The 22112-nt window shown below is 38.1% G+C and overlaps 1 protein-coding gene across 3 annotated transcripts in view; it reads left to right on the plus strand.

Moving 5' to 3' along the window:
• The window catches only part of magixb (MAGI family member, X-linked b), a 74732-nt gene that overhangs the window by 29690 nt on the left and 22930 nt on the right, over nt 1–22112 (plus strand). For all 3 annotated transcript variants that reach the window (XM_088007178.1, XM_088007177.1, XM_088007176.1), the window contains exons 3-7: nt 4265–4381; nt 12078–12197; nt 14526–14690; nt 16870–17062; nt 21603–21673. In XM_088007178.1, coding sequence (XP_087863304.1) covers nt 4265–4381; nt 12078–12197; nt 14526–14690; nt 16870–17062; nt 21603–21673 — 666 coding nt within the window. The remainder of the gene's footprint in view (nt 1–4264; nt 4382–12077; nt 12198–14525; nt 14691–16869; nt 17063–21602; nt 21674–22112) is intronic.

A 22112-nucleotide genomic window follows, 5' to 3' on the forward strand; every position in this document is an offset into this window, starting at 1 on the left:
TATAATCCAGTGCAGTCAGAAACAGTTGGTCCTTCGATGCCAACTGGGAAGAAGGGAGTCACTGAATTTGTAGCTTCTATACATCTGTGACGCATAAATTTACTGACTTTGAAAACTACTATTCTTTACTCATATTGGCATAAATAAACTTTTATGCACTTATAGACGGCTTAATTTGGTGCTGCCTATTTTACAAACCTACTGTGAATATGTCATTTCACCCCAAAATAGTCTGATGCACAGAGGCTGTTTACTTTCAGCTCTATTTTCCTTTTTCACACTCGCAAGAGCCAAATCTGCTGCTTGTAGCATTTCACTGCCAACTTGTCAATGACTCTGTGTTTGAGCGTGCATGTCAAGTAAGCTGGTCAATATTTGGGTTGTCTCCACAATCAGTGATGACACATGACAAAGGGCTTTGCAATATGGTTTTCTGTCAACCACAAGAGGCCTTGATGTTGTGATTCGGGGGCCTGAGACATGGATATCTTTGTTGGCTCTGAACAGGGTAATATGTCACCTGACCGTGGCTCCCTGTGGCCTTGGCTTGTTTGATTGATAGCTGATTTGGACACAAGGGTATAAATGGGCACCTTTGCTCCTGGTGCCTCTGCTGCTGGTGGAGATCCATTATCAGCTGTGAAGCCTTCCTGGCCATCCCCGGGCAGCTTGACTGCATGCAACCTGGACAGTGATGGATGTGCTGCTGCTCTGGGTCGGTGTGGCACACCTCCTCCTCCCACTCTCTCTAGGACTATTACTACTACTACAACTCCCTCTGCCCCAGCTTTCAAATACAGGACACCAAGATGGGCTCCCCAGACGCAGGAAGCACAAATAGCAGCGATGCCTTGATGCTCACAAACTGGGAAATTTAAAAAGAGTCTTCAGGACAGAACAGACTTTAAGCTACATATAAGGCTGTCATTGTTTGGGGCGGTGTGTTTACACTGCAAAAACACAAAATCATACCAAGTATTTCTAGTACACTTGAAGTAAGAGAAAACAAACTTACAAGCAACTTTTCAGCAAGATATAGCAGATTGTTTTAAGTCAATAATTCCTTAATTGTGATAGAAAAATGACTAGTTCCACTGGTGGATTATTTAACTTAGAATATGGGAAATTTTTTGTTATATTTCAGTGGAAGATTTCAATAAAATCCATCAATAAAATAACTAATTCCTTGATATAGATGGAAAATATCAATATTTTCCATCAATATCCATTAATAATTCCTTAATATTGCTAAAAGTCACTTGTAACAAGTAATTTTTCCCATTAGTGAAATAATCTGCCAGTGGAAGTATCACTTTCTCATCAATATTAAGGAATTACTGACTTAAAACAAGCTTCTATGTCTTGCTGAAACGTTACTTTTAATTTAGTTTTGTCTTATTTCAAGTTTACGAAGATATTTGGACCAGAAGCTACACCAAAAATACTTAAGATTTATTTGGTTTTTTGAAGTGAATTGTTAAAACTTAAAATTATTACTGACAGAATTTTCTTGCGCTGGAAAACGGGGAGACCCATTATGCAAGTTTCACATTTTGCACGTTATTTTACTTCCATTTGGTTCTCTACTGCTTCTAAAAACAAATGTGTAAAAAACAAAACAAAAACAGCCAGTTTTTGGCAATAAGTTAAATACTTTTTGTTGTCTGGGAACCAAGCCGTTTCAAAAATCTCCGGAATGTAAACCACAAATCAGTGGAGCCCAGTCCGTTACCTAGCAACCTCAGCAAAGCCCAGCCTGTTACCAAGCAACCCAAACAGAGTTCCAGCACTTTTGGTGAAATGGTTTTGCTGCTGTTTTGCTGTACAATGGCTGCTGGAAAAGACAAGTGTTTTGTTGTTGACTTACCACTTGCTGAAATCTTGAAGAAGTTGGAGGCTTCGAGTTTTCCAAGACGTACGGTTGTATAATTGCACAACTGTTGGCAGCCATTTTGACATGTGAGTGTAAACGTTGATTTATGGGGCGTGGCCATCAAATTATTTGGCTTTAAAGTGACAAGAGGCCCTAAGACAGCTCTTCCTGAGAGGAGCTCAAAATAGGCAGAACTGACGAGAGTAAAGTCTTATCATTTAAGAATAATTTTGTGCAAAACCTGTAATGAACGTGTTTTGTATAACCCATACCTATCCCAATCTGATCAGGGAAGTATAATAGATCACCTTTAATGCAACTTTACGTCACATGTTTTAGATTTATAGTCCCAAACATATTTGAAAACTTATTTTTATGCCACTTTGTTTTGTACTACCTCCTAAAATCCCAATGAAATACATTGAAGTTTATGGATATACTGTGGTGATACAGGGAAGTTTCAGGAGGTTTGGCTCTGTAATCCAAGCGCAGTTGGCTCACTGAGTCAAAGAGCAAATTTTCAGGCCTGAACAGACTAGAAAACATCATCTGTTTAATAACATGTTGAACAAAAGCCCATAATTTCCCCCTAAAGGCAACAGACGAGATTAAATCCTCCTTTACAGGCAGCCTCCATATGTGACCATTCATACTTACATGCAGCTAACCGCCAGACATGAAGTTGAATCCTTTGATATTTTTAAAATCGGTCTGTTACTGGGTAGAGCTAGTGTAACAGACAGGAGGGTGGGGGGTGTCAGAGGTGTCAGGGGTGCAGACAGACAGGCGGATGCCTGCAGGGGTCGCACCAACAGAGTTGTCGTCTGTGAGGGTGACAAGTGAAGATGTGTTCAGCCCATCAATAACAGGAAGCGGGCTGTCATCAAACGCCGTAAAGCTCTGGAGATGTTATTAAGAGATCACAGAAAGGAAACGGAGTCCTGCTGATCCACTCCGACTCCTTCCTATGTCTCCATTAACCTCTGTTTTCTCTATTTTTATACATGAAGGAGACTCGGTTCACAGTCGGGTTAGATGCTTAGTGAGGTGTTAGTGTCAGGGTTTAGGTCATAAAACATTGTTTTTAAATCCACCCTAGTAGCAGAAATGATTTGGACACAATCAAGACATAGACGAGTTACCACCCTCAAAGTATAACTTTTATTTTTATTTGACCTTTTTTTTATACAGATTGTCTCATTGAGATCCAAGATATGATTTAGAAGAGAGACCCGTTTCGATGAAATAAAACAAAAGATTACAAACACAGCAACAAAAAGAAATTAAGAAGTTTGACTCAATTAAATAAGCTAATAAAATATGAGCTAAGTTTCTTAAGAATTATAATGTGCTCAATAAGCATGTTAGTTTGAAAATTAAGTTTATTTGGTGTTTTTGCTGTATTTTTGATTAAATCGGTGTAACAAAATCAGGGTAACAGAAAAGGATTGTGAAAGACAACGTATACATTTTTGTTTATTTGTCCTTATATTTTTCACTCAATGTCTCACACCTCATTCCTATTAGAGAGATAAATAGGGCTGGACGATATGGCTGAAAAACCTATCATGATATAAGCGTTTCATATTGGTCGATACTGATAAGTATTGATTAGGTTTTATTGTTTTAATTATCTGAAATGCTGCCAAACTGGTGGCGAGACTGTTTCCTGTTTTATCCACAGTTTTCACTCCACTCCGTTGTTGTTTATTTTTAAAAGTTACGAGGCAAAGTGACGGAACCTTAAATTGCAGTTGCGCCAGTTACTCAACAAATTGTTGCTAGGCAACCAAAGAGTGAGTGAGTTGCTAGGCAACCAAAGAGTGAGTGAGTTAATTCCACCAACCGAAGTTCAGTGAATAGTCCATATATTGAATATTCTATCAGATTTATTATCTATTGATATTAATTATATGTCTATCGCAATTCTTATGCTATTTATCTATGTATTTATTTAATATATTTCATATTTAGCTGTTTTTAAATCACTTACGATATCACACTTCTGTATATATTTTTATACATTTTATATTGCTTATGGTTACATTTGAATTGACCAGTATTCAGCACTTTGGATGGAGTAGCTTTCAATAAAGTATATTCTGCTCTTTCCTCTTCTATTGATTCTATTGTTCATCCTTAGTAGATGGATAAATAGATGCTTCCCACCATGCATTGAAATTCACATTACAGCTCCATAAAACAATATTGCTTATGGCAATAAACAACTCACAATTAAATCACAATAAACAATCTAAAATACCTAAAAGTTACGCACCTAATAAAATATAAATTGTATAAGAAACAACTTAAGAAATTCTGCTAATTTGTAGCTTCTAGTTCTGGTTCCTCCTCTTTACGCTGTTCGTGTTTTGTTTGCCCTCCCCTCAGGCTCCACATTGTGCAAAGATCTCAGGTTATATCTGAGTAAGTGCTTCACACCCGGCTCAGTGGACAGCCAGCTTCAGCAGGTCATCAGAGAGAACCTCTACCTCCGAGCCGTACCCTGTGAGTCTCCCTCTCCCTCTCTCCATAATTTCTTCGTAAATCTCCGATCTTTCTTCGCCCACTGCTGGTTTGTGTCCTTTATGTCTCCTCTGCATACATTTACACCTCTCATGTGATGTCATCTGTCAGCTCACGTCAGTTTAAGGCTAATATTAAATCGACTTCAACCTGGCTTATGTTCATAATTTAGCCAAGCGTGTCTCTTCGTTTTCATTACCGGCCTCATTAATTCTGTGACAACGTATCTCCTGTTGCCGTCACGTGAATATCCTGGTGCTAATTAGTACTTAAGCATGCAGAACTGTTTTCCTCACTTCCTCATGTCGAAGCATGCTCCCGCTAGGTGATTTGATTTACTGAATAATTCAACTTTGCACATGAAATGGTCAGTTTTAATTAAATTAAATGAAAATTTAAGTAAAAGGCAACCAGTCTGGGCAGCCAGTATTGCCACAACACGGTTTATTTTGTGTTGTGCATTGACCCAATCGCTTCACTGCTCCAGGCAGTTTGACCAGGTGGTGCTAAATCTGAGGGTAGTTGTCTGAAACAGGTTCTTCTAGTTTTTTTATTTATTTATTTTGATCCTGCACAAGCAATTTCATTTTGATTATAATGAATAAAAGCATGCAGAGTGGCAGCCAAAGGCAGCTAGTAGTTGTACATCTGTTGCTATCTTAATCCCCTCCATGGTGATGTCACTGCGAACGGCTGCAGGATGTAACAGCTGACTCTTCTGACTCTGGAATCGCAATTTGCTTTTTTCCTAATGTCATTTTCTGCCTTGTTTTGTGTTTTTTAATTTTGCTTTTTACAAGCGGTGATGCAGAAGACACCACCCATCGCTGTTCTCTCTCTGTGTGTGTGTGTGTGTGTAGTCTTAACCTTGTCGTAGGACTGTGGAGTTGCTGTTAATCTCTCCTTTAGTCCAGGAAGTAGGTCAAATGGCACAGTCTGCCGCCACGCCACACAACTCACCCGCCGACAGAACAAAGAGCGGTCCAGAACGCACAAGACGGCGTGAGAGAGCCGCGCTTTATCTCTCAAATTGAAGTTTAATTGCAATTTTAACTGTTTTTCATCTTATTACCACGCTTTGCATCTACAAGTGGCTGCTCAGGGACGGCGCAATCCAAATTAACTCCGCCGCTCTCTGCTTTTTTTTTTAATAATTAAAATGAGCAAATCAGATGAAGGCGAGCCAGAGAAGGATTTAAGGAAACAGTGCCCTGATTTTAATTATTGATAAAAAAAAAAAAAAGAAGTTGTTTAATCCGTCTTGCTTTATTGTTGGGAAACTTTACGAACTTCCTGCCATCTCTGGGCGTTTTAATTTAGTAAGAGTGACAACGAGGCAGGCTCGGCCCCCTGGGTGTGTAATCCCCTGATCTCCTGAAGATGACACAGTAAGATGCTGTTGTTCTGCTCGCACCGGCGCAGCCTGGTCCCCACGCAGCACAGCCAGCATCACTTCTCATTTCAGACCATACAGGTTTATTTTTTCCCTCTGCCGCTCGTATTGTTTTCCTTTTTCCCCCTGAATGAGGCAGCTGTGTTTAACAGGAGCGAAAAGCTGAGGACTTTTCATCAGTGGCTCATTGTGGCCCCCTTCAGGAACATAAGTACGTTTTCCTGCTTTCTTTCTTCACTTGCAATTCTAGTTATTTATTTGGTGCAGTTTGAGTTTTTAAAATAGGAACAACCTTGGAAATAGTTTAAATTCAATTAGGTGTTTTCAAGGTTTGGAAAGTTCTTAATTTGTGTAAAAAGTCCTTCAAAGTGATTCATATTCAAACTGAACAGTTTTTTAATAAAGTGGAATATAACGTTTGATTAACAGCCTAAATTTGGAAAATGTTATTTGCAGTTAAAACCAGATATTTTCATAAATCTATAAAAGGGCATATATTTTTTTGACTGCTTGAAGTTAAATCAGACTAAACTGTTCTTGTTAGATAATATAATATAATATAATATAATATAATGTTAGATATAATTACTAAAATTATTTCTATTTGCTAAACTTTAGAAAAAATTAAATTAGTGTTTTGTTCTCGGACCAGTAGGATGTATGCGAGACATTAAAAAGCATAAAGTTTTGTTGTATTTTAGTTTATTTTGTCCTTGCTATGTAGAATATTATAGTAAGACATTATAAACAGCAATAAATGTTATATAATAGTCAGTTAAAACTGCCTTTTTAGTTAGTTTGTGTTGTTTTTATCTCTAAAGTCTGGGGTTGGAAAACTTTTTGAAAAGTGCTTGGCAAAGACCATCAGATCACATATTTTGTTTATTTAAAGGTTTTTTTTCTCTTTTTGTAAATCTTGCTTCATGCTGTTGTTTTAGAGTAATTCAGGCATCTTTTGATGAGATGTTGTTGTTCGATATTGAAGTTGGCACTGATGCCAGAAATAACATTACAAAGGCTCATTTGGGAAGGCAGCTCGTAAAAATGGAAATGAACGACAGAAATAAGTAAATGCACACTGGAGTATCAATAATCTGCAGAGAGGAATTAAATTAAAAGCTAACGTCAGTCAGAGCCAAAGTGACGTCGCTCTAATGGACTTGTGTGCTAATGCTGAGGCAGACTGTGGTACTGGGAGGCAGGGACTGGTTTCCAATGTTAGTATCAGTAATCCCACTATGAAGTCTGTTAAGCTTCCAGCTGCAGGCAAGGCCACTGAGCCAATAGAGAGGCTAATTTACTATTTTAGAGACCGAAAATCTGACCAACGTCGTTTCCAGACTCTCAGACAAGATCAGCACGAATGTTTTGGGAACAGGTATTTTTTACTCCATTTGCACCTGCTGTTCTTAACCCAACAGGGTTTTGAGGAGGAAAAACTCATATTTCTAAATGACTCGGTTCGATTGGGGAACAAAGATGCAACATTTGTTACATTTTCAGCTGCTACATTTCGCTTTCACACTGCACTGTATCGAACTGAACCAAACTTTTGAGAAACCTGTTCCCCTCCTCGCCTGTGGTGGCGCTGCTCCAGGGACTGCTGAAGAAACCAACATGAAAACCTCTGAAGAAGACACTTTCCTCTCAAAATGTAAACAAAAGAAGAGAATCATCAGATTGTTGCAGGATTTCTCTTTTGTCTTTGGTAAAACACGACGAGTCATTTCTCCCACTAGCGCTGTAATGTCGGGTTTGTTTTGATTGTAATTACCCACAATGCCCTGCTTTTTATATGCTGCTTCTGACTTTTGGACTGGTTTCCGGTCCAATCACGTTTATTCGAACTGCAACAGAGTTCACTTCCACCAAACCATGACCTCAAGCAGCACAAAAATGTATAAAATCTGCTCAAATTATGAATGAATTACGTTTTAAAAAATATTCCATCCACTTCTTTAAATTGTAAGCTCATTGAGATGGAAAGAGTTGGATGTTTGAAATAAAACTGACTGATTTCTGATCATTTAAAAGCTCTCTGAGGACCATAATGTTAAAAAGAGCCTTTATTTTGCACAATGAGACTTTAAGTGTAAATTTCAAAGTGCTACAAATGACAATAAAATCATTAACAATAAAGACTCATTTAAAATTCTAGAAGATCTTAAGAATAAGAATATTCTCAGTTCTCTTTTTAACGAAACGTTTGGATAAGATTATTCCTGTAAAATGTAAAATATTATTTCGGCAGCAGTTTGAATTATTGATGTTTTTCTGACTAAATGGAAGAAAATCAAACCTATATTTAAAATTAACTACCAATAAAACTGGGGTGTTGTTACACAGTGAGAATATGGGGTTATGCCTCGACTTCGATGAAATTCAGAGTAAATTATAAACCTCTTTTCTCTCTTCACTCATACAGGATTTTTTTCGGGTTTCTGCTTCGTTACCCCTTTGTTTTACTTTCCCATCCATTCTTTCATAATCGCAGTTTGAGTTTTGCAGATGTGCCCTTGGATGATTCAGAGCCAAAGTCTCGGTCTGAAGGCTGCTGTGCCTTCATCTCCTCCATGAAAGACGTTTCTAATCGTCTGACTCAGAGATAAGAAACATCATCATTCAACTTATCCTAATGTTCTCCCTGCGGCGTGTCCGCCGGCCCGTCTGTGGCCTTTTAGTCAGCACAGGGTTGGTTGTTTTTGCTTTTTGTGTGCGGCTGATCCTGGCAGACAGTCGGAGACGGTTCTTTGTAATTACCTCTTCAATCCCTTCCTCACCCGTGTTGCAAGGGATCAGAGAGTGTGGCGCCTACAGGGACAGGCGGGGAAGAAGAAGATGTCAATAATCCATTCTGTCCCCCCACTGACATGTCATATATATATATATATATATATATATATATATATATATATATATATATATATATATATATATATATATATATATAAAAATTCCCCTCTCACCCTCCGCGGGTGGTCTCTTTCATCCTCTGAGCTCGGGTCCTCTACCAGAGGCCTGGGAGCTTGAGGGTTCTGCGCAGTATCTTGGCTGTGCCTAGAACTGCACATTTCTGGACTGAGATGTCTGATGTTGTTCCTGGGATCTGTTTGAGCCACTGCTCCAGTTTGGGGGTGACTGCCCCGAGGGCCCCTATGACCACAGGCACCACTGTGGTCTTCACCTTCCAGGCCTTCTCCAGTTCCTCTCTGAGGCCCTGGTATTTCTCCAGTTTCTCATGCTCCTTCTTCCTGATGTTGTGGTCACTTGGTATTGCTACATCCACCACAACGGCTTTCCTCTGTTCTTTATCCACCACCACAATGTCCGGTTGGTTCGCCATTACCATCTTATATATATATATATATATATATATATATATATATATATATATATATATATATATATATATATATATATATATATATATATATATATATATATATATATATATATATATATATATATATATATATATATATATATATATATATATATATACACACACCTCCAAGGAGGGTGCATGGATAATGATTCCCTGCCTCGCAGGAATTACACACAAGTTTGTTATCAGATCTTTAATTAGACACAAACACTTGCAGTGTTAGTTATTTTTTGGGGGTTAAATTTGAGTTGCAAATTATTAGAGGGGTAAATATAGTTTTAGAAACAAGAGGTGCAGGAATTACATGAGATGAACATGAACAGGAATCTGCAAAAACACAAAATATTACCAACCACTTTTGGTCTTGTTTTTATAGTGTAAATGTCTGATTACATGGGAAATAAAGCAAAACTAACACTGTCGCAATAAACAATAAATGAATTAGTCGCATGATAAATTGAAATAATATGTATGGTTTATTGTTTTTCTATCAAAAGCTGGATGACAAACGTCTTTAATCAGGTGTTTTGGTCTCAACTAGACCTTGTTTGAAGGACAGTTTTGTTTACAAAGACTTCATAATTAATTTCATTTGTTGTCTCTGTTGTTTTGTTTATTTATTTTGGATATTCAAAATGTCTTCCGGTTCCAGTGTGATCTGGTGATCTATTCAATTCACAGGCTTTATGGATTGATATATTATTGGAAAAATGAACTGCAAAGCATGAATGAATTGATATTTTTACCTACATGAATTGCAGAGTGGGAATTTGACAAGATAACCTAGTGCTAGCTTTAAGTGCTCTTATCTGGGCCTTTACTTTATTTCACTTTATTTATATAGCACATTTTTAGCAACAAGGTAGTTCAAAGTGCTTTACATGAATTAGAAATATAAACAAAGCAATAAAACCAAAAGGAAAAGAAATAAACTAAAAAGTATGAATGTTGGTTGGTTCTCCATGTTTCATTCTAGTTCAGGGTTGCTGTAAGTATAAAACTAAATGTTGGTTCCAGTTGTTCTGGGTTGCTAAGTAGATGGTACTTTCTAAGTTTCATACATTTCATTTTTATTTCACAAAAATAGTAAATATCGTCAGCGCTTTGCAGTTCATTTTTTCAATTAAATATCTAAGTTATCTGGGCTTATAATTACCAAGTTCCCACTCGACAATCAGTGTAAGTAAAAATATTATGCTAGGAAGTGCTAGTGCTACCTTTCAACCAGGAGTGCACCAATTGCAGTTTTCTGGCCGATCACTGATTACCGATCTTTGAAAAAGCTTAACCTGCCGATTCTGATTTTGGCCAATACAAATTTTTTTTGTCGGAAATGTTGCTCGATATAGCTGGAAAGTTGAGTTAACAACAGTGGGTCACTATTGTTAAGTGTAAACGTGCAGAAATAACTTGGTGAGCTGAAACATTTCTCGCCGGACGGCAAAAGAGGACAGTGGTTGATTCTTAGACCTTTGCCAAGCTAGATAAGATCGGTGGATAAGATCGGCTTCATATGTAAAAATCGGCCGATCACCAATCTTCCAAAGTTAAGGAAATTGGTGCACCCCTACATTCGACCCAGAGCCACCGTGTGGCTCACTTTGAGTCCACATGTGCTTCTGTATCAAATAATATTGATGCTGTTTTGTTTGTGCTTTTGATTAAACATCATTGACTAAATCCTGTAATGTGAAAATCTGTGGAAATGTTTGAGGCAGGAAGCATCCTCATATCAAAGCGCTGGACAAATTTAACTCAGGCTTGTGGAGGTTTTGGCGAGAAACGAGCTACGAGTGCTGGGCTAACCGCTGGCAGGAGCCCAGAGGGCAAACCGCCAGAGCTGATTGCAAAGTAAACACACTTTGTGCTGCAGAGGGAACAGGACAGAGTGATGGAGGAGCTGCCCAGAGTTTGGAGTCTGCTACCTGTGAGAGCTAGCTGCAGTGTGTGAAAACTGTTTCCCGTCTTAAGCGTGTGTGTGTGTGTGTGTGTGTGTGTGTTGCATGCTCAGTGCAGTCCTGCATGTGTCATTGTGGCTGCGAGAGCTGCTCCCAGGACAGCAGTGCATTAATCACAGGTTTTATAGGGTAGCCGGGTGTGACTTCATCCTGCTGGACACACACACACACGCAGACAGACGTCACATGTGGTCCTCCCGGGGAAGGACGGAGATTTGTCTTTACTTTGGAGCGATTCAGTCTGAAGGAAAGGCAGGATGTGTCTCAAGGTCACGACGGTTGCTCTCCATTTCCAATTTGCAAATTAAAACGACTCCAGTCGCTTAATGGGAAACATAAAAATATGACACATTTCACACTGCATGCTTGTGCTTGCACACAGCTGTGTGGAGATGTGCAGTGTTGACATGAAGCGGTGAAGAAAAGATCCTGTGTTGTGCAGGATGCCTCACCCTCGCCGCTTTCTTCCAGGCCAAGGTCAATGTGAATTAATTATGATGACAGATCGTTGATCATCTAAGTGCTCCACCTTTGCAACGGTGATAGAAACACTTTAAGACTTTCCCAGCGTCTCATTAATATTTGATCCACTTCGTATCGATCTGTTCATAATGAGGAGGCCTTGGTAAATGCTTGCTATTATTACACAAAAGGGCAAAGTTTGGTTTAATAGTGGCTGCTCTGTTGAAAACGAATGAAAAAGCTGACTTTAAATAATGCCATTTTGGCTTAACTGAGTGTAATTTTTACATTTTTGCATCATTTGTCAAAGCTTGATTACTTATATTTTGCTGATCTGCAGATTGTCTGAACGCTGAGCTCAGATTGATGACCTTTGATTGGAGGAGAGGGGTTTGATTAACCGATACATCATCCATGTCACGGCTGATTTTATATGTAGCCTCATCGCTCTGATGTTTGACATTGTCTCCTTCATCACAGGTACGACCAGGCAGCCCAGAGACGGGGAAATCTCAGGGGTGGACTACAACTTTGTCTCTATTGAGGAGTTTTTCTCCTTGGAGGAGTCCGGAGCGCTGCTCGAGAGTGGGAAATTCAAAGGTTAGGGTAAAAAAATCTGAAATTTTCTCTATTGCAACAACATTTAAAGATTACAGGGATTCAGATCCAAGGAAAATGGTATTTTGCTGAAACCACATTTAGAAAAATGGAGCAACAGTTAGCCAAAATATGATTTAACACAAGGGGAAGATATATATTTTGCAGATTAGATTTCTTCTTTATCAAATTAGCTTGATTTCCTCTTGTATTGCACTGCAAAGACAAAATCTTCCTGAGTTTTTTAGGCCTACACTGCAGAAATATTACCTAGTGTCCTAGTATTTTTGTCGAGTTTCTAGTGTGAATCATAGAAAACTTGAAATAAGACAAAACTAACTTAGAAGTAACATTTTAGTAAGATGTAGAGGGTTATTTTAAGCCAATAATTCCTTAACATTGGTTAAAAAGTGCTTGTTCTATTGGCAGATTTAACTTATAACAAGACATTTTTCCCATGTTATAAGTAAATTTATCTGCCAATAGAACAAGTACTTTTTAATCAATATTAAGGAATTATTGGCTTAAAACAAGGTCCTACATCTTGCTGAAAAGTTACTTGTAAGTTAGTTTAGCTTTATTTAAATTTTATGAAGACATTTTTACTACAAACTAGGTCAAAAATACTTGGTCATATTCTGTGTTTTTGCAGTGAATACGGTAAATTTGATACTTAGCATCTATTAAATAACATGATCATATTTAAAAATTTGAATTACCCCAGACTCCTAACCCCATTTCTCTCTATACCATTAAGTGTTGTTAATTTTATTTTAAACACAATAACAAATGAGATTCACAGAGTCAGCAATTTCCAGCTAATCAAAACCCATTCGTCGGCGCATATTTCTGACATCAAGTGCTGCTCAGCTCATATTTTGGTTCTCCTGCGAGGGTCAGAGCCCTGCCTCTGATTAAAAACCTCTATACATTACCATCCATAATTTATGAGTTTAATGGGACCAATAAATGTCATCCTCACCTGCCTCACATCTGACATTGACATCCACATTGCCATCAGTGTCAGCAGTATCAGCCGCGCTGTAGCCTGCAGAAGCTGCAGTAAATGGTGACGGCTGGTGACCTTGCTGTTTAGCTCGCTAATCTAATATTTCCCCTCAACCCATTTGTATCCCTATGAGCCAAATGGGAGGAAGGTGGGGGTGGTACGGATAATGCCATTTTGTTTTTAGAGGCGGGAGCAGATGGCTATAACAAAAACAGTGTACCATCCCAGGGGATACATAATGTACGTGTAACACTTCTGTGTTCATCTCAGCTCCAGTAGGTTGATTTCAGGATAGACACACTCAAGTTTTCTGCATTTATTCAAACAAAAGAGGAAATCAAAAAATCAGCCTAGCAGCTTCTGCCTCACAGATACAGACAGCAACAGAAAAAGTGGCAGCTAATTGTGATCATATAATCGTATTTAATATAGATTTACATTATTAATCCACATAGCTAATTTCATCTTTAAAATAAATAGCAGTGAATATATATTTTTAGTACAGGAAATAAATTCACACGTGTAAAGACTATTGCACAACGGAAACTTTAATTTGTACCAAAAATTAAAACATACCTAACAAAAGAAGAAATTAAGTTGGTGGTTAACCTCAGTCCAACAGCTTTTGCCACTATACATTAAATAAAATATAATTTAAAAAAAACAACCTTAAACTACAGAGCAGCAGCTCCCAATGAGGAGTTAGCAGGAGGTAACAGCCGTTTAAAAGGCAGCTAGCAGTAGCAGTTAACAGTTGTAAAATTAACCATAGCTAAAATGTAAAACATTAATAACGATTAAAAACATATACAAAATGTGGCAAAATTGCTCAGGAAACACTGCATATGATTAAATTTGTCTAAAGCATACGTTAAAATAGTACTTGTAAAGAAAACAGAGCAACAGAAAAAAGGGGGCGGAGCTGTCAGCTACTGGTCGCTATGGTAACCACCAACTGCCAAGGGCAGCGCAACAGAACGTAATACACTGATAAAAATGTCTGGAGAAACAACTACTTTACTAAACAAAATCTGTTCAAAGAATAAATAAACTAATTTTGACAAACTTCTCATCTGTAATACTGTTAAAATAAAACCCTGTAACGTACGTACGGGCTGTTCTGTTAAGTGTCGTGGATTCAAACCATTACGTTATGCCAGTTTCTTGTTTCTTAACCAGCTTTGATTTGCAACAATAGTTGATTTGTGAAGTTTTGTCCCAAAAGGATGTATATCAGCCCCGAAATATGTATTTTTACAACAGATTCATGTGCTTGTTCTAAAGCGAGGTTTCCTTGCTTTCCTTGCCCTTATTTATTACAGGGAATTACTACGGCACACCTCGTCCTGTTCACATAGGTCCAGAGAGTCCCCCCATCACCTACCAGGAACACCGTAACCTGCTCAGAAACTTCCGCACACGCAGCAAATCCCTCAGCAACCTGGAAAAGGCTGCAGACGAAGGCAGAAACGGCGAGGACGACTTAGGCAAGTGTTGCAAAGCTAAATTATGCCATAAGTACCACTGTAAAGAATACAGAGGCTAATCAAGGCTTCACTTTGCACAACTCGATAAGTTGGGTGTTCACAGCTCAAAAATATATAAGTGCAGAAGGTATTGTTTGTTGGAAAGCTCTGCACAGTATCCAGTGTTCCTCTATCTATAGCTCGAGTCTCTGATCCCCAAATTAATCAATCATTAGCACAATTAGTATGCTGAAAAGTCTCGGTGGAGCTGTGGCCTCATTGATTGTTGGATCTCCTCCAAAGGAAGGTCGTTTTGTCTTAGGATCCCTAAAACAAGCAACGACTAAGCAGATAGGCTTGCATAAAAACTGTGAGCCAAAGCAAAAAAAAAACAGTGAGATTATGGTCAGAAGCTAGACTTACTGGAATAAATGTATTAAATTCACCTTGCCAAGAAATAAATTGAAATATATTGAGTTTTTGTCATCCTAAGAGCTTATAGTTATTTTTCCTTTGTGACAGAATCAGAAGCTGATTAATCATAAGTGTTGAAACAGATCCAGTTTTATAACTCTAGGAACAAACAGTCAATACAGAAAAATTTCACTGGATGTGAAAATCTTGCTTTTAAAATAAAATGAAAGTAAAGGCATGGTTAAAAAAATTCATGGGCAGCTACTAATGACTCAATAAATACCAGGATAAAGCAGTCCTGTAAAGTAAGGTAAGGTAAGGTCATTTTATTTATATAGCACATTTTCAGCAACGAGGCAATTCAAAGTGCTATAGTTCCTACACTGCAAAAAACACAAAGGTTTACAAAGTATTTTAGTCTAATGCAGGGGTGGGCAACTCCAGGGCTCGAGGGCCCGTCTCCTGCAACTTTTAGATGTGTCTCTACTTCAACACCTGAGTCAAATAATGAGGTCGTTAGCAGGACTCTGGATAACTTGACTGCACTTGGGAGGCGATTCAGTTATTGGATTCAAGTGTGTTGGATCAGGGAGACATCTAAGAGTTGCAGGACACCGGCCCTCCAGGACCAGGATTGCCCATCCCTGCTCTAGTTTCTTGTGCAAATATCTTATTAGACTTGAAATAACCTTGTTTTAAGTAATTAACTTCATAATATTGATTTAATATGTATTGGCTATTAAAAACAACTTCAGTAGCGCTTCTCAAAACTCACGATGCCTCACTTCCATCATGGTGCCTCTAATAATTAAGTGACATAGTTGCAAACAGTCAATAATAATACACCTAAACAGAGAGAGGTTTGACTGACCCAAACACCAGGTCATGTTTGCAGGCAACAGTAGTCATCCCTCTGTTGTCAACTCAGTGATTTTCTTGGCACAGTTGGTAATATTTCAGACAAAAAAATAATTTCTTAAAGATCTGTAATCGGCCAGAAAACTTAAATCTGTGCACCACTAATTATGGTTATATTTCTTGAAAATGGTCTCAAAACAACAATATTATCGTTTATCACAATAACCTCTGGGACAATATATCTTCTGACAAAATGTGTTATGGTGACAGCAGGCCTAATTATGAGTCAAGAAGAGCATATAGGGTGATGTAAACAAAAGAAGAAGCATCACAGGGAGGTGGTTTTGGCAGGGAGGGCGGGGAGGTTTGAGGCATTAAGCCAGACTGCTGCAGAAGGAGAGAGGGAGTTGGAGTGGGTGGAGAAAAATGCAGGCAGGCAGACGTCCAGATAATTACAAAGAAAGATAGCGCTCCAAACAGTCAGGTAGGTTCGGCATACAGTTGGGACCAGTGGGGGTGAATGCAGGACGGAGTCTGAAAAGAGAGTCGTCCAACACTCTGACCTCTGCTGAGTCATCTTTTCAAGTGTAACTTTGTGGGTGGATTGCTTGGCGGTACTTGTCATGTGCAGCAGGACTCTTGGTGCCCCCAGTGTCCGAGATCTCGCCGATCTGTGTTGGAGCTGAAAGCTGAAGGACAGCTACAAGGACAGTTAAGGGGGGGGAAAATGCTGATTTTCATTCTGCTTGTTGTGTGACACGCATGGCCACACAGTCTTGCTCCTCAGTGGGCGGACAGAAGTGGCAGAGATGCTGACTCTCCATGAGTTGTCAGAACAAACGTCAATACATTTTGCTTGCAGAGAAACTTTCTTGTTTTGTTGGATATGTAAATGTTTGTGTTTTAACTTTTATCGTTATCATTACAGGTGGCTCTGCAGGAGTAAGCATTCCTATTGGCCACCGGTCCCCCGGTCGGTCCCGGGCATCCAGCAGCGGAGTCGAGGGTCATGGCGTAGAGAATGGGATCATCGGCAGCAGAAGAGGTGCCAGAATCAGAGGCATGATGCCCGATCACTGGGAGCAGGCGTTCAGTGACCCTGGAGAATCACTTTACATTGGGTAAGTGTTCAACCTGGCAAATAAAAGTCTAACAAATATTTATTTATGTTACCTGAGGAATTAGACTAAAAAGAAGCTTAGTTTGGCCTAAAGGCTGTAAAGAACAGCCTTTTAATGACAATTGTTGTCTAAGTTGAAAGGTTATTTCTTATATTTTCTTAATCTATTCTAAATTTACACAAATCTTACCAAGTATTTTAGGTCCAGTTTCTAGTGCAAATATTTTAATGCATTTTAAATAAGGCAAAACTAACTTACAAGTAAGTTTTCAGGAAGAAATAGAAACATTGGTGAAAAACTACTAGTTTCACTTTTAACATGGGAAAAGTGAAATAATTTCCCAGTGGAACCAGAACTTTTTCATCGATATTGTTTTAATGACTTAAAACAAGCTGCTATATCTTCCTTAAAAGGTACATTCGTCTGTTTCAAGTGCACTAAGATATTTGCACAAGAAACTTGACCAAAAATACTTGTTAAGATTTTATGTCTTTGCTGTGTAGCAGATAATGTATGTATTGAGAGACATGAGGTGGACAGGTGCAAATAAATGAGTGTATCATTTGTGGTTAACATTAAAACCTAGAAAATGTTTTTCTTTTCCAAGTTGAAGCAGGCAGAGAAATCTTTAAGTCTTTTCAGATTTCTCCTGATTTCCTCATGCACTTTTCTCCACAGGTATTTTTATAGGATTTGGGTCTGAATGATATAGATTAAAACTGAAGAAGGCTGATTTTTCATTTTATTATCCATTTCTTCCTGCTTAAAGACCAATTTGCAATAGAGCTTTGGAGCTGACGCTACAGCGTGTGACGTTTACGTCGCTCGGCGCCATGTTTGCAGCCCACAGACCAAATCTAACTAGTCAGAACACCGGTGTTTTCATTGTATTGCCAACCACAGCGAAGTTGTTTTGCAAATTGGATACTGGATATTCACCCTCCGCGGAGTAAGGGACGTTCAGCTCAAGGTTGATCCGAATTATGAACGCTAATTTCGGCCAGCTGTTCTCTACCGATGCCTCCTGAAGCGCTCGGAGATTCACATAGGGACCGTCAATTTCCGAACACTCCTGTAAATAAATGGCTTGACTTGTGACCAACTGAAACAAAAAAGTTTTAATTCATGCTATTAAACGAGGCACACTATCCTCTATAAAATGTTTAAGTCATATTCAATATTTTAAATAATATTAAATGTTTTCTTCAATAGCTTCCAAATCGTGTGGCCCATTAACTCAAAATCGGTTTGAAATCATTCTACTGGACTAGACTATGCTACATAAACAATATTAGCCCGACCTAAACAAGGTTGACCCACTTAAATGAACTCAACAGAAACTGATCATGAGTACACCCGGACAAAATCATAGCAAAATAAATTATGACACAACACTAACAAAGCGAATTTAGACACTCACCAGAATGGAAATGTCTGGAGCAAACTTGTAGGTATCTGGGGATGTTGGAGAAGTAATATCAGGACGTCTCACCGCTGATACCAGGACATTCGTCTTCTTTTTGTTAGCTCCGATAGCTTAGCCTCCTCGCGTTGTTTCCAAGCAGGAAAATAGTGAAACAAAAGTCCGTTTTACATCTTTTTACCTTTTCGGTCGTGTGATCGGACATTACACCCAATAACGCAGCAAGTTCGTGCCATAGGTAAAATATCTGTGAGACAGTCGTTTTTGTCGGTGGCAACAAAGATGGCGCTGACACCCCTCCGACTAGAGCAGTGACGTCTCACTCCGAAGCTCTATTGATAAAGAAATTCCAAAATGTTTTGATATCAAATGTAATGGCACTTTAAAGATGTTATGATGCTTAGGACTCTAAAAAGGCCAGATTTTGTAAGAGAAACAGGCCCACAGCATCACAGGTCTTCCTCCATACCTAAGAATAAACATGAGGGCATATTAGTCTCTTGTTTTGGATCTAACTCTCATACAATGTTTGTTGCCAAACAACTAACGTTTAGTTTTATTTGAACAATTCACACAGTGTAAATTTGCCATCAAGAGTTTTTTATTTATTAGAACCTAATTTAGTTTTATTCTAGTTTTAGTTTTAGATTAAATTTAAATGAAATTTACCGTAACTGAATTGTAATGTCACAGCGGAAAGGATTTTTAGGTATAACAGATGTTTCAAGTCTTTTTGGCTAAAGATGTCTCAAGAGGTTTTTTAGCTAAATTAAAAAACTCACAAGTTAAATTTTTGTGTAATAACTTCATAAAACCTAAGTCATTATTCTGTCCTGCAACATGAATAAGTGAATTCTGGGGATGATTTTTTTATTTTTCCCCAAGGAAAAGTGAACTCAGAAGGTGAACAATAGATTAGCTAACAAACCCAAATATAAATAATATAAATATTATTGAGTCAAATAACACAAACATATAAGAACGAATAAAACTAGAGTATGTAAACATAAATTTCACGTCTTAAATACTGAAAATGTTGGACTATGAAAATCTCCCTTAAATCCACACAGAGGTGATAATGCAATGCTAACATGATTAATAATGGAACGATGTGAAAAACACTGAATTAACATGCCCTCCAGTAGTGAACACAGCATTTAGCATGCTATGCAGGAATGTTACATCACAGCTTTTTAAAATAAAGTCTTGTGTATTTTTGAATATATTATATACATGAATAGCCACCCATTTGTTTTTAAAACGCACTGAGGCTGCTTTCTTGTCACACTTTCCCTTATTCCAATCATTTACCATCAAAAGTGAATGCTTAATTCTAACCTTGAACCAAAATAATCAAATTTTACCCAAATACTAACCTTCACACCTTCCATTTCTTCAAATTTGTTACAAATGCAATTTGTTTTCCAAATTTATAGCAAATCCTCTGTAAGTTTGTTCCTACCAGGATATAAAACCGCTTTCACACACACACTTGCACACATCCTGTTGTCTTCCTGGTCATTAGAAACACAGCATCCTTCCTCTCTTCTGGTGCCCTGTGCATGCAGCTGGGTTGATAGCCATGGACCATTTGGCTGATCCAATGGAGCCGTGGGTGAATCACGAAGGAAAAGGGAGTGGCTGCATATTAGTGTCTTTTTTTCTCTCAGAAATTCTTAAAGCCAAGTAAGTTCAAGTAGTTAGTATTTAGATGTTTTTTTTACCATTAGCATTTTAGCCAGCTGTTAGCTAGAGGTAGTGTTGTTGTCTTTCATTATTGAATCAAAGTAGTTTTGTTTTGGTTTAGCAGCAGTAAAGTAGAATGGAAACACATGATTTCAATTAATTATTATAAAATCAGAACACAGATGCATTTGGAGTGTAAAAAAAAGGTAAAATATTATCTAAATTAAAGTTTAGGGGTCTAGGATCGAAAGGATTTAATTTTTTTTTTCCATGAGCTGGAGTATGACTCACTGTAGTTCCACGGAGTGAAATGTAGTCAATAACGGCATGAAAAATAACAATTATATTGTAATTTTGCTAGCTGATAGCTGTGGATGCTAAAGTTTTGTGTGGGATAGTTGTGCAAACTGAAGGACCTGTCTGTTGATTCTGGTGAAAATGGGTTCTGTTGTCCTCCCCATACGGTACCACTGGTACCAGATTATAATTTTCTGAGAAAATGATCATCAATGCAACAAGTTTCCCATATTATCAGTCAAATAATATGCCAGTAGAACTAGTATATATTCATACATATGAAAGAATTATTTACTTAAAATAAACTCTATCTTGCTAAACAGTCACTTGCAAGTTAATTTTGTTTTATTACAACAGTACCAACAGTATAAACTAGACCAAAAATACTTGGTAAAATTTTACATTTTTGCAGTGAAAGCAGTAAACTACAAAATGTTATTTGCATAAATGGACAGATGTATTTTATAACAAGGAACTCATATTCTTACATGTTTCTTATTTTCTTTATTTTCATTTTTGTGTGTGTTTTTTTCAGTACATGGCTTTTAACCCCAAGTTTCCTACCAGTTCATATATTTGAGTATTTGTGCTTTTGTGATTACGATTAGATGAATGTTTCTCCTCGTGGCCAATAACTGCTAGAGATTGGCATCAACTAACTCACTCATTCTTTGGTTACCTAGCAACCCACTCACTCTTTGGTTACCTAGCAACAACCTGTGGAGTAACTGCCACAGCAGCAGTTTAAAGTTCTGCACTTTCCCTCCTCATAACTCCTTAAAAAAATAAATAAATTGTGGAGTGAAAACTGTGGATGAAACAGGAAAGATCACATCAATAGTTTGGCAGTATTTCAGGTGTTTAAAACCAAAAAACTAATCAATAATTATCAATGTAAATTGATGTGAAACATTTATATCGTGATACGTTTTTCAGCCATATTGTCCATCCCGTCTTTGACTTAAATTCAAAAATATTTTATTGATCCCAGTTACAAATTAAATGTTGTTGTAACTCATGTTAATTAAAATGCATTGTGCATTTTTGCCAGGTAAACACTATTTTTGTCATTTATTCAGTACCATAATTTGACTGACTCTGGTGGCTCTTCTTGTGCCCGTTTTCCTACCCAAGGCGCAGCCCGAGGAGGACCAGCTGGCTGGGCCCTCGTCCCTCAAGCAGAGAGACCAACTACAAAAATGAATGTGAGCGTCTTTGTTTCTTCTTTGTTTTCCTTTCCTGCCCCTTCTCTCCCACCATGCAATTATCAGCACATGAGCAACATATTTAACAGTTGAACATGCTAAATGAGGCCACAAATTTGTCATGCACGGAAGCCGCAGACACAGCAGGCTTGTTAGAGTCAAATGAGATAGAATGAGCTTTTGGCCGAACAGTGGCATGTAAGTGATTAACGCCTAAAGCTCTGAGCTGCTGGAAAGCGGCCAGACCTGCTGCACAGGCTGGCAGGGTCAACATGGGGAGAACATGTGACTGGCATCCATGTAATCTGCCCGTTTCAAATAAAAATATAATTCATGATGTCTGTCTGTGATCACAGCAACATTAAAAAAAGGAACAGATGCATCGCTTTGCTTCCAGCTGCTCAGTGAGGTGTAATGCCCTTTCTTTACCAGCAGAAGG

The sequence above is a fragment of the Poecilia mexicana genome, unplaced genomic scaffold, assembly GCF_051168715.1.
Source record: "Poecilia mexicana isolate PSO_F unplaced genomic scaffold, ASM5116871v1 scaffold_7, whole genome shotgun sequence".
Taxonomy (NCBI): Eukaryota; Metazoa; Chordata; class Actinopteri; order Cyprinodontiformes; family Poeciliidae; genus Poecilia; species Poecilia mexicana.